General features: G+C 38.2%; 1 protein-coding gene across 3 annotated transcripts in view; it reads left to right on the top strand.

Annotated features, from left to right (window-relative positions):
- RAPGEF5 (Rap guanine nucleotide exchange factor 5) overlaps positions 1 to 13,742 on the top strand; it is a 200,780-nt gene that overhangs the window by 163,778 nt on the left and 23,260 nt on the right. For all 3 annotated transcript variants that reach the window (XM_039862520.1, XM_039862521.1, XM_039862522.1), the window contains 6 exons: positions 1,205 to 1,235; positions 2,204 to 2,282; positions 4,528 to 4,677; positions 8,165 to 8,262; positions 11,361 to 11,483; positions 13,215 to 13,393. In XM_039862520.1, the coding sequence (XP_039718454.1) occupies positions 1,205 to 1,235; positions 2,204 to 2,282; positions 4,528 to 4,677; positions 8,165 to 8,262; positions 11,361 to 11,483; positions 13,215 to 13,393 (660 nt within the window). The remainder of the gene's footprint in view (positions 1 to 1,204; positions 1,236 to 2,203; positions 2,283 to 4,527; positions 4,678 to 8,164; positions 8,263 to 11,360; positions 11,484 to 13,214; positions 13,394 to 13,742) is intronic.

The following is a 13,742-nucleotide window of genomic DNA, read 5'->3' as shown; positions in this document are numbered from 1 at the left end:
GCTTATACTAACTCTCCTTATTAATTTTGGTAAATGAAAACATCAAGTCATTATTCAGTTTTCAGATATAGCTGCAGAGTTAATCTGAGAGAAAAAAAAATTGTTCTCTGATTTACAATGTAGTTTCTGTTTAGCAAACATGAAACACATCTGTTGTCAAGTTGTGAAAAACTTCTATTAAGATTTCATCAGTCACAAATGCATGTCTCAGAAAACGTTAATTCAGGCCTTCCAGATTATTGATTTGAGATTTAAATCCTGACTTAATTTTAGTAAAGAGAGATCCTACTGCAAATTAAATGTCTACACGATTTTAAGGAGCAAATAAATCATGTGTAAGCCTTAATCCTCAACCATGAAAATCACACATTTAGAAATTCAGAAATGAGATGCAAGTTAGGACAGTGCGTAAAATGAATGTCGTGAATTTTGGTGGCCTCCTTTTTTCCTAGTCTACACTATAATAAGTTTCCATAGCCTAAGACTAGTATGAAAATATGAACAAATAAGCGAAACAAAAAAGAAAGACAGCCTTTACATCAAAATAATCCCCCACATGGAAGTCGGTCTCTGCTGTAAGGCAGGCCTTGTTACTGTTGGGAACCTTTAATTTATAGTTTAATACACTTACGTACATTAAAGACATTAACAGAATTTAATACATTCCATTAAAAAAAAGCTTACATAAAAATGGGAGATAATAGATTAAGAAAATGAAATAAGACATGATTCTTGCCTCTTGAGTACAAGATTATGAAATATCTGTAGATTCTGGAGTAAGATTAGAGCTGGGGACCTGTAGAATGTCCCCCAGTTCCACCACACATACCTACATCCTGGAAAAGGTGCACCTTAGCTGACTTATTTAGCTATCTGAATAACAATAATTTCACCTAAAATCTATCATTATGTGAGAAAACTTAGAATTTCTGTGTCTTCAATCCCATTCTTCTCTCAAATCTCACTTTCCATGGGTAGAAAGCAAAATATACCTGTTGAATAGATTGCTTCTTTCCTCCCTGGTTCACTTGAAATCCAGATCCCAAAGTCAAGTGCAATATACGTGGTAAATGAATGAATGCTGTGTTTTATCTTTTGGAAAAGCAAATGCCTCTGCCCAGTGCCTAAAATTAGTCTTTCGTGACAATATATGCATTATTCTGTGTTTGGGACAAAGACTGACTTCCTGTTCTTTTATTTTCAGCACTGTAGATGAATATTCACCTCAAAGGAAGGTAAGGCAGACCCTTCTCTATCTAAAATGGGGCGATCCCCTTTGGAGACCTTGCCTTGCCTCACTCAGCATTTCTTCATAGTTAAAATGAATACTGCCTCAAGCAGGACAGTGCACAACAGGAAGTCTGGGGCTGCGGCTCCCCGGCACTTTCCTGGTTCACTTCAGTTTCCCTGTGCAGGTGCAGATCGATTTCGGCCCTGTGTCCTTACCTTTCTCACATTCTGCATAGTTTTGTGGTGCATTTCGGAGTCTCGGAGTTTTCCCAATGTTCCCCGGAGTGATAAAAATTTGAATTTTAAACATCGATACAAAAAATAAATAAATAAATACAGGCAAGAAACTTGACTGCAAGAGTAGGAAAGTCTTATAAGAGAAAGATTTGCACTTTTCAGCTCAACAGAAAGAGAGATGGTAGCAAGAATGAGAGTGTTCCCTATTCAACTTGAGTAGGGAAATGCAGAATGAGATGTCAGGCACAGGTTTTATAGAAGCTGGTAAATCAGGTGGATAATTATAATGAATAACGTATCTATTTCCCTTGAGAAAGTCATTGTACTGCAGCAGAGTATGAAAGCATCTCAGAGTTGTTTAATCCAAAAGCAAGATTGATGTTGGTTGAGATGGGGAAACAGTGTCATTACTCAGAGGAAGACACTGTAGATGTTTGTAGTAACCAGATATTCCCCAGCACATTGCAAGGAATAATTATAGGGGCTTTTCGCCTAATGCTGACCTTGGGCAAGGTCCGCCATGTTGCTCAGAATCTCCACCTCCACATGCATTAATTGAGGCAACTCCTAGTTTATTCCTCTAAGATTGGATGAATGGATTTAATATGAAAAAAAAAAGAAGAAGAAGAAAAAAGAAAGAAATTGGCTGGCTCTTTTGGAACATGTTATAAACAGCCGTGGTTTTCCAAAGGGCAGGAACACATTCATTCATTGTTCTCTTTCTCCCTTCTCACAGAATAAAGCCCTTTTCCACCAATTCAGTCTTAAGGACAACTGGCTCCAACATAGAGGAACTGTGACGGAAACAGAGGAAAGTGAGTATGATTTTAACGAGCGTTTGGGGTGGGTAGAGCAACAGTTAATCACCATCCTTCTGCAACATTAACACATCAGTCTGCTTTTAACCATTTCCAGCTGTCACACCCCTTTCACAAGCATGTTAGCGTCAAAAAACGATGGTTTGCTTTGCTCTGCTTTGGGCGTTAACATTTTCTTGATCGTATAATAGTGTCCCAGGGACCAAGGACACTTTTAATTTGGGAAATAAGGAAAGAGACTGCGAAGCCTCCTGCATTCTTTGGAGAGGTGCAGAATTGCCTGGAAATGCAACTTTCCCCTCTGGTTCCTCTTCTCCCCTGTCGGTCAGCCCGTTGCTCATGACTAACTGGAAAGTCCACTCAAACCAATGTGCAGGGTACATTTAGAGGGAGAAATTTTGGAGAAGATGACGAAAGGAAGGATGTGCAATCGAAATTCCTTCAAGGCAAGGCTCTGCCGGGCAGCGCCACACATCCAGTATGTCCTCAGTCAGTGCCCGTCAGTGACCAAAGGGAAGAGGGCTGCTTGGTCAACGCAAGGGAAACATTTTTTTAGCACCCCGAAGATGCTGACGCACTTTTCTACGGGGATATTTTGTAACAGAACAGAAAATGGTTTCCTCCTGTTTAAATAAACATTGATTCAAGTGCAGAGCCAGGGAACACTTACAGCCATCAAAACGTTCACACTATTATGACTCAGAGACTTTTCTTCTTTTCATTCACCTTTCAGCGAGTGCTGAAATTCTAAGTGTGAGCATTTAACATTTGCTAAACTTCTTGAACAATTAAACAACAAAGTGTCACCAGGATACATTGTTTGTATGTAATGCTGCTCCTGATGGTGCTGTTGTGTCGTAAGTATCATATGTACAACGTGGAAGCGCAAACAAGGTGATCTTACCTTCTAATTCCTTACTTGCTCACCTTCCTCGCCCATTTGTCTCACAGTTTAATCGTATAATTTCCCAAGCTGAGTTTCAAAGAGTCTCTGTATTTCAAGGCCCCCAGCCTCTTTTCGTTCTTCCCATCATTAAGCAGGCTATAAACTTACATCACATTCAGCGGTTTGTAGATCAGAACTTTGCCTTGCTCAGAAATTCCGTTTTTCTATGGAAGGATAAAAGCCCTTTTGTCTTTCACAAGTCTGTTGACAACATATAAAACAACTATTTGTTAGATGCCATCGATTGAGTGACACACCCAACCAAACCAAAGAACAGAACACTGTCAGTGCCTCCCAGTGGCGTGTTGACTTTGAGGTTTGTACATGTAAACTCACAGTTTGCCTGTTGCTCTATTCATAGCCATGAAAACGTTCCTGGATTTAATTTTGTGGTGCCATTTAAATTGCCTATGAAATTTTTCTTACAGCTGCACTCCATTCTTTTTTTTTTTTTTTACATCTTATAATAGAGAAGAGAAGAATATCTAAGTATATTTTTGTCCTTTGTTTTATTGTTCAGAATAGCTGATATAAGCAGCAAATGTGTCAGTTATCTGCAAAGCTATTAAAACAGTTTCTGCTATCAAATCATAAATAAAAAATTTTCCAGGACTCATTCATGCTGCCAGTGATAATGTCCTGGTAATAATTATTAGCACTGCAGACAATAAGAAGGAAATTAAAATGACTAGAAATGTGACCTCTACTTGGAAACTAAACTCACCATCACCTTGATCCCAGGGGCGAGGGGGGTGGAGGAAGGGATCATTCTTAAATGATCAGAAAGGCTAAACATCAAAAACTATGGCAAATGACAGATTTTGAGATAAAATGATGGGAATCGTAATAATGAAATATGGTGTTTTTGACTTGGCCACTGTGACTGTCCAGAAATGGAATGTAAAATAAAAATGTATGAGTTAGACATTTTAATATACGGCTTTGAGAGATCTCAGTAACCCTCAGAGAAGGGACTCAAAAGGACAGAACATGTTTCACAGGCTCCGCTGCTTTGTGGTCAGGTTGTTGCCACCACGAGCACACAGCTGGGTGACATGGGTCTCTCATTACAGCGTGGGCAGCCTAAGTGCTACTCAGGCTGGCTCATCAGCTTATAACGTCTGCATCTCGTATGTGTGCAAGCACACATGTGCACGCATATGCCCTCAGGCATCCACATGCATACATAAGTATGTAAATCTAATGAGGATAGGAAGGGAGGTGCCTTGACTTGGAAAAGTCTGTACCTCATGGCCACAGTCCTCTGTTTACTAACAATTCTTCTGTCTTGTGTAGTTTTTTGCCACGTGTATATAACAGAGCACTCCTATGTCAGTGTGAAGGCAAAAGTTTCCAGTACAGCCCAAGAGATCCTGAAAGTTGTGGCAGAAAAAATCCAGCATGCAGAAGAGGATCTGGCTCTGGTGGCCGTCACATTCTCCGGAGGTAAATTATTTTCTGTCCTTGAATATTAATCTTTCACTGGCTCTCCTCCAAAAAAGAGAGAGTTGACATTTTTATAGAGTAAACGTGCAGCTCGTCTCTTCTGGGTCTGCAGCTAGATGACCACGCTAACAATGAGAAGCTGCCTACCAGAGGTGTTTCCATGACAACAGCTGGGTACCATTGGATATTGAATTTCCTCCCCAAGAACTGAATAGAGAGGCATGCCAGTGTTTTGAACTATATTATAAAGCTTTTCATATTTTGTACTCTAGATAAGTTTTATATTTTCATATTTAAATTAACTTGGGAAATTACTAAAGGAGGATATTAGTTTAGGAAGAAAAAAGAAAGACAGCCTTGAACTAGTCATATTGCTGGCTGACAATTTAATATTTAAAGACTCTCTATCAAAGGAAATAAAAACTACAATAAGCCAAAGCTCACAGACAGTGTTCCTTCAGGTGGATGTGCAGAGTAAGGCCTGGTTATAGATTTTTCTTCTGTTGGGCCTTATTTATCCTCAGAGAATGGTTTATTGTCTGTTTTGAATAAGATCACACAGATTACAAGCTGACACTATTGATCTATGCGACCTGAACAGACCCTTTCGTTTTCACCAGAGCTCGTCAGATTTCAGTATCCCTGACCTCTTTTTTGGTTTACAATCTTTATTTAATTTCTCATTAGCCCTGAGAAAAATACAAAGAAAGTGACTTAGCATCAGTTGTTGAAAAATGGGAGGACTATGTGAACTAATCAACAAGAGATGGGATGATGGGGGGGTAGGAAGAACAGATAACAGGCATTCCCATTTACCCTTTGTTATCATTCTGGAGTCAGAAGAAGAATATCTGAATTTAACTTGACATTAGAGCATTATGTGACAGAATTCTGCTTCTATTGCTTTGTTATTCAGAGCAAGGTAAAATGGTCCTACAAACTAGTTGATTATATACGCAAACAGTTACAGCCCTTCTCTCTAGGCCGAATAAAAAAGTCCTACCTCTCCCAGGGCCCTAATGTGCATCTGTCAAAACATGATCTAGAAAAAAAGAGCACACGTTTGAGAAACGTGGATTACATGAATTTTAATCAAAGAGTGGTTGAATTTTTAATAAAATATGTCAGACATTCCAGATAGAAATGATGAATGCATATTTAAGTGTCCAAAAATATTAGATGATTCTAAACAATATTAAGCTTCATTAAAACCAACATTTGCTTCTCAAGAGAGTACCTTGAGTCCCCATTCAGGCAGGAGGTGCTGGAGATGAAAGGACCTGAGCGAAGTTGGTAGCTTCCCTTTGAGGACCCATCCCTTTGAGGCTGGCTCTGAGGCAGCCCAGGGCCACACGTGAATCTGGAAATTAATGGGTGGGTTATAATACCCAGTATCTATTTGATCGCCATGAAATACCATTTTTACACTCTATTAAATTGGATTCATCAGGGTGGGCAGTGGTGTTTTTATATGTATAGGCTCATTGCTAACTGTCACTGGAATTATCAGCTTATCTCCTAAATTATCCTGCAGATTTGGAAATGTGCCATCATTTTCCATCCATTAGTAGTTTTGTCTGCTAAGAACCTTTCTGCCTGCAGCTTAATATCCCCCAAACAATAATGTTTTAATGGAAGAGGGCAAAAAAAAAAAAAAGACAGAGCTAATGTATTCCTTGCTCTAGTTATGTAATTTCAATAAATAGTGTTTTAAATACTACTTCAAAATGACAATGAGTTCTACTGTTGTTTTGTCAAAAAATTTTAAAGATGTTGTCAGTTTGTAGGTTTTGTGGATTTCTCTAAAAGGCCTGATACTGTTATCCTCATAGCTTTCAGTAGGTTTTTAGCTGTTTTGTACCCACGGTGGTTATAGGTAATAGCAACCTACTCAGTTGTTCAGAGCCTAAAATTCTGTCAGCTTTAATATTTTATAGTATAGTGACAAACCCAAATATAAGAAAAAAAGTCTTAGCAAACGGAAGAATTACTGTCAGAAAGCTGTGGCCTTTTATTCCACACCAAGGTTTGAATGGCTCTCATAAATTCAGGCTTAAGGTATATATGGGCACACAGAGGGTTGCAAGAAATTGTAGCTAAACAAAGAGGGAAGATATGGAAGAACATTAGAGCCCAGCCGTGTGGGACCATTTAGTACACGTGTCAACAGCCAGACCTGACAGTACTATTGATCTTTCTAATGCTGGGCCATAAAGTATATATTAGATTATCATTTGTGTACTCTATATTAAGCAGAAATGTTCAAAACGAAACTTGGCATTTGAACTGATTAAGTTTTCTAGAAAAAGAATGTAGAATATGTCATTTCTCGACCATGCTGGATAGCTAAAGGGCTGCTTTAGAAGAAGCTGATTGTATTACAGTGTTTTGTAGTTAGAAGGAGAACATTTTTCTATGAAGAAGGGTACTGCGTTATAAGAGAGCTCCAACAATGGCAGAAAAATGGTTGAAGGATAAGGTCAATTTGTAATAAGGGAAATAAAATAGAAGAAGAATATATGAAAAGATTCAGCTTCACTTGTAGTCAAGAAATACAAAACAAACTGTGAATCTGTTTTTGGTTTCAACCAAATAGCAGACTTACCCAAAGTAATGATCAGTGTTGGTCAGTTTAAGAATTGGAAACCAGTTTGGTAGTTTGCATCAAAAACTTTAAAAATATTCATTCCCTTTGAGTCAGTAATTCCAGTACTTGGAACCTATCTTAAGAAAAATCATCTATAAGCAGCAAAAGATTTATGCACAAAGATGTTGACTTCAGCAGTATGTATTATGGCTGCTACAATAATAGATCCCATTTGTTAAGCCCTAGGAATATGTCAGGCCTCATGTTAGTATTTAGCATATACTTTGACATATAATTTATATGACCAAAAAAATGGAAAAATTAAATGTTCAGCAATAGCAGAAAGATTAAATGATGGTATAATGGACTGTTATGTAATCAAACCTGACATATATAAATAATTTTGGCAAGTGGTTAAGTGCTTATAATAAAATCAAAATATGAAACCGCATATGGAATAATAGCAAATACATATGCATAATATGTATGTATATGTGTAAATAATTGCTCCTCTGTGTATGTGTGTACACACACACCCTCTTACATAAAGATCAGAACAAAAATACACCCAAATGTCAACCAATATTACCATCATATGGTTATCTCAGAGTGACGGGATTACAAGTGAATTTTACTTTCCCCCCTAAACTGTTCTGTGTTCCAACGAATGGCTAAATATTATAAGAAAGAATCACAAGTGGATTTCACTTTATGGATAATAAGCAATGATGTCCATGGTCCTGCTCGTATCATTGTAGAGAGTATGCAGAACTGAATTAAATCTACTTTACATGCGATTTACTTTTAAATATTTTACTTTGACAAGTTTTACTCTTTAGATGAACCTTTCACACCTGCCGCTGTTCTCGTGTTTCTAATTATTCTTTTTTTTAAATAAAGAAAAGCATGAACTTCAGCCTAATGACTTGGCCATCTCCAAACCCATGGACGCGACTGGTCGGATGCATGTCTACCGGAAAGATCTGGCTGACACTTTGGTGAGGACCTTTAACCTTGTACTTGAAACACAGACACAAGTGTCAGGCTAAAACATACTCTTGTGTGTTTTATAATGAAAGTTAGCAAAATGCGTTGAAATATTTCCTCCTCTAGCCAACAATACATTTGTCAAAAACACTACTTTTGCAAATCAAAGACACACGACTTTGAGGGATTCCAAACCCTTCCTAAGTCAAACCCAGCTTTTCTCTCTGAGCCCCCGAAATAAGGGGTCTGAGGAAAGTGACTCCCTCTCCAATGAAATCTTAACTCCATGTTTCCTTTTCTTGTGTATCTGGAGGTCAGGCTGAGAGATGCACCCTGTGTGGTTTTAAAGGGAAAGAAACTCTGTCCTTTATTTCTTTCCGTTTGGTGCATGTGGAGTGTACCCTTCCCCGAAGAAAGGGCAAAGTGTCTGCCTTCCCTGTGTGGGAATGGGCTCGTCACAAAGTGACATCGGATGCCACTATAGAGTAAAAGTGTGAAGAAATGTAAAACCCATACTGTAAGTTCTTTAAGTTCACATTTAAGAACATTGATGCCTAAGCAGATGACCTGTTGTTTCTACAAACCTCGGTCTCATGGCTGCTTTCCAAATGGTCAGAGCAGGCCTCAGATCCATCACCCATGAAAAGCAGGCTTTAGCAGACTGTGATAGTACCATCTAGACTCATGGTCTCATCTTCACTGGCCTGGGTCTTTCTAGCTGTCTCTTGCTGTCTGTACAATAGAGGAATGTATATACCATGTGGATAAACCAAATTTCGCAAAATATTTTATGCTTATAATTAAAAAGTTATTATCTATACGCTATCAAGCCATCATAGTATTAGTCACTGTCATTGTTTATAGTTACTACCAGACATGTATGTGCTGAGTAACTTACATACAGTATCTCATTTAACATTCCCAGTCACCTTGTGGAATTCAGAGAGGCTGAGTGACACTCTAGCTTCCCACAGCCAGGGACAGTGCTAGAATTTCAGTCCTATTATGTTTGACTCTGGAGCTCCTGCACATTCCTTTCAATTGGACATGATGAGGGAGAAAAGGAGAGGGAAACCCGTTGTCTTACTTGGGCCTTTCTGGTTCTGAGTGCCCTTCAGCAGGTCACTGGTCCTGTGTCTGCCCACGATGTAACCCTATCAGTGAAACATGACAAACTGGATGCTGCATAGCATCTTAGAGTAAACGATGAGATTGATTTGCCTTTGCCCCTCCCCACGAAGGAGTACGATATAACATGTAGCTGCAGGGTCTCCTGGTGATGGAAGGAATCTACGCTCTAATAGACTTCAATCCCTCCTCCTCCGTGCCACACAGACTTCTCATGCAATTCCTTTGGACGCATTCCAGGAGCTCTCTTCTCCACTGTCCGGGGCCAGCTTCAGGAGAGTAGAAGGCAGGCCTGAGGCAATGTCTTAATGAAATAAACGGGTGCTAGGAAGTGTGTTCCGAGATGAGCCAGATGCCATCCTGCCCTCAGATGTTTCCCACACCTGCTTTGCACACTACCTAAAATTTCCCCATTGGAACCATAGCTTTAGGTATTCCATCTCCAAAATATTTCAGTTGAAATGGGACATTGTGAGGGAAGAATAACATGTGAAGCCATTCATACCCACTATCCTTGCGTATAGCTTAGTTAATCTTAGAAAACAGGAATTCGAGTCCTGAATGAATGGGGTGGAGAAATACCGTATTGCTTGGAGAGGACGGTGCAACCTTGAATAAGCCGAGGGCAGTACCAAGGCAAGGGGAGACGTATTTAGGGAGAAAGTAGCGGGGAGGGGGTGAAAAAACCAAGTGAAAATATCCTTATACCACCCAATCAGTGAGCTGAGATTTGTGTTACTTCCCAATTTGTGGCTCTCCCTCTGAATGTCTACAGTGCAACATAGTGTCCCATCTGGTCCCAACCTAGCCAGACCAGTCAGTCTCTGGGAAGCCTCGGCTTGTCCCCCACCTCAACACCTCAGTATTTGCACATGCATTCATTCAGTCTGCGCTTACTGAGCTCTACCCTGTGTCCCACTCTGGGAACACAGGGACGATTTGTACCTTGACCTGCTCTGTACAGAATCAAGTCTGCAGGAAAGTTCTGTGAGGGTCTTTTGTCATTCTTTTTTTTTTTATTAGGAAAACTTTTTGAAATGTAAAAATTCTAAAATGCAAATAATTTATTTTACAGTTTAGAAATAGAGATTACGATTTGGGATCTGAAATATTCCCTTTATCCTGCTATGTCACTTATTTTTGAAAAGTCCCATTCTTTTATTTCCAAGTCACTAGCTATTCTAACATTGTTCACTATTTAAGTTTAACCCCTCAAATGGGAGCATTTATATTTTAATTAGAAAAAATAAAAAATTTTGAAAAGATGCCGACTAATTTTTAATACATTTGACAGTGACAGTAGATTTAAAGTTGTAGCAGCATTTAATAATTTCATGCCAGATTTTAAGGAAATACTGTCACTAAACTGATACTTATTTGTGCAGGGAAAGCAATTGCTACTTAAAATAATCATCTGTTGTGGGGATCATTTATACTGTGAGGTATAAATGAAATAACTTTTATTTTTTATTTCACATTTAATTTTTTTTTTTTTTTTTTTTTTTGCTTTTCACAAGCGTTTTAATAAAATTTGTAAACGTGTGTCTGGGATGAGACTTATTAAACGTATTTCCTGTAAAAGCCATGTCTGTCTTTATTGAAGTGCACCCTGACATTTCTTTTGTTTGTTTTTATACTAACCCTGCTGGCACATTAATTCTTACCAGAAGCCAAAGTGATTTCAGGGCTTTCGTTTTCCTGGTGCTGTCTGCCCAGACAGTGTTTTATAATCAGATTTGTGTGTGCATGTATATGGTCGGGGGGAGGAGCAAGCGCACTCATTGATCACATTCTACTGTATCCAAGGCTGTTTCCTAAATTGGCTGTAACTCACTGAAGGTGAAAAGACCACGGAAAATATTAAGTGCCCTCAGACAAGATTGCTTTTCTAATCTGGGTTTTTAGCGCCTTTGTGTGGCCAGCCAATTCAGTGCTAAACATTTGGGAATTACTAAGGATCCTTTTGCTTCTGTTGGTTTAGAACCCGTTGGCAGAAAATGAGGAATCACAGCAAAGGTCGATGAGGATTTTGGGAATGAACACTTGGGATCTCGCTCTGGAATTAATGAATTTTGATTGGTGTCTCTTCAATTCAATTCACGAGGTAAGGAAGGAGTGAGAAGATCAAATAAACACTAGAGCTATTTTAACCGTAAATTCTTTCTGAAGAATATTTATGTGTGTGACTAGGTTTTTAAAAGATGGTGATATAGTTATGTCAGGATACCATGGTCTGAAAAGATATTTGGGGACTTTCAACATATTGAAAGACTGACCCAGTGCTGGGAAAATCAGAATACATAATCATGCTTTATTTGCTCCTAGTGCAATATGTTTGTGTGATGTAGTGTAAGCATGCTATATTTTTATACGTATAATACATATATGTGTGTGTGATATATATATGTATATTACAGATACATATATGAAGCAGTAATGGGGTTAGAGAGCTACTTTGCATGTGATACCTTTGATTTTTATATTTTAATTTTTCTCATGACGTTTACAATAGTTATACAAGAATCATATTTAACTTTATGTATATGTGTGTGTACACATACACGCACACACACCCTTACACTCTTTTACTTAAGAACATTCTATAAATTTAGATTTTGCCGCAAGACTTCAAGTACTTTCTTGAAAATTTTGAAATATATTTCAATTTTTTGTGTCCATCAACTTCTCCCTTGAAGACAGCTTATAACATTTATAGAATGATAGATTATGGGCAAAATGCTACTGATAACTAATAGATAAATTTAGCCAGTGGAAAAGTTTACAAGAATCAGAAGATGAAAAATATGACTGTTCTGCAACCGTATGTTGCATTTGCTTTGCCATATAGTGAAATTGTTCATTATGAAATGGCCTTTCCGTCTGAAGAAGTTCATGTCCAGCTTTAAAGTCCTTGAGCTTCACTTTCATTTTGGAATGTTTCTTAAATGTCCTCATATTTTCTCGTTACATTTCCAACATGGTGATCTAAATTTGAGCAAGTGGTGAACTCGTTCAAGCTAAATGACTTGTAACTTTGGAAATGTTAATAGAATGGGATGTGTCCCTGCTTATGCGGTGGGAAAATGTGAATTACCTCTGTAAATACACACACCCACACACACGCACACACACACACCTCCATTTAGAAACAAATCTATTTATATACGATGTACCTATAGACAGTATAGTTACTGGTCCTGTTCACTTTTGTAAGTTTTGGACCTTGCCCAAATCTCACTCTTTCTGTTTATGATTTGATACGACCTTAGATCAGTGATTCTCAAAGAATGAGTATCCAGACCAACATCATCAGCACCACCTGGAAATTGGTTAGAAATGTAAATTTTTGTCCCTAGACCAGCTGAATCAGAAACTCAGTTGGGGAGGGGAAGCAGGCTTTAACAGGCCTTCAGGTGATCTTGATTCACACTAAAATTTGAGAACTGTGTTTAGAGAATCTTCCTGTGAGGGTCTAATGTGCAGCTTAGCAAATACTAGTAATGATTTTCATTTACAATTTGCCAGTATAACAACTTTAAGAAGTCTGTCTTCGACTCAGCCTGTGATTTAAACTTTAGACTGTCTTAGATTTTCACGGACAGGTGTCATCCTTATATTCCAAAATATTACATTTCTATAAAGAGTCCAAGTGAACATTATTTAAGGGGGCATTTTTAAAATTAAAGATAAATTGTTTCAAATTAAAGTTTTGTTATTCGTTATATTCTTGATATGAGAATAACTACCTGAAACAGCTCTTAAAAATGGACTGAATTTTGTATCAACCTGACTTAGTGCTAAAAATAAATGCAGGCATGAATACATTTTCTTTCAGCAAGAGCTGATCTACTTCACGTTCAGCAGACAAGGAAGTGGGGAGCACACTGTGAACCTCAGCCTTCTGCTCCAGAGATGCAATGAAGTCCAGCTCTGGGTGGCCACGGAGATTCTGCTCTGCAGTCAGCTGGGCAAGCGAGTGCAGCTAGTGAAAAAATTCATCAAAATTGCCGCTCAGTGAGTTTCTAGTGGTGAAAAGTACAATTCCTCTTGTCTATTTGTGAGAGTACTTTTTTTTTCCTTGTGATGATAAAGGTTGAGATATAAAAGTGTAATATTAAGTTAGATGACCAAATGATTGAAAAGGTTTCTTCTTTAATATTTATATCTGTGCATCTGAAGTATTTTTATTTTAAAGTAAATGTCAAAATACCAGACTGAAGCAGTCTGCTCTGTGTCACAGAATTAATAAGCGGGCAGTGCACACATACCCCATTCTGCAGCTAAATTAAAATGTGACTGGGTGAGCTACATAAACTAAGAAAAAAGGGGAAGTTGATATAAGGGGGTAAGAATCATTGAAAGT

Source organism: Pteropus medius, unplaced genomic scaffold (genome assembly GCF_902729225.1).
Source record: "Pteropus medius unplaced genomic scaffold, Ma_sr-lr_union100, whole genome shotgun sequence".
Lineage (NCBI taxonomy): Eukaryota > Metazoa > Chordata > Mammalia > Chiroptera > Pteropodidae > Pteropus > Pteropus medius.
Note: the sequence above shows the minus strand (reverse complement) of the source record. Positions and strands in the feature narration are given on the sequence as shown.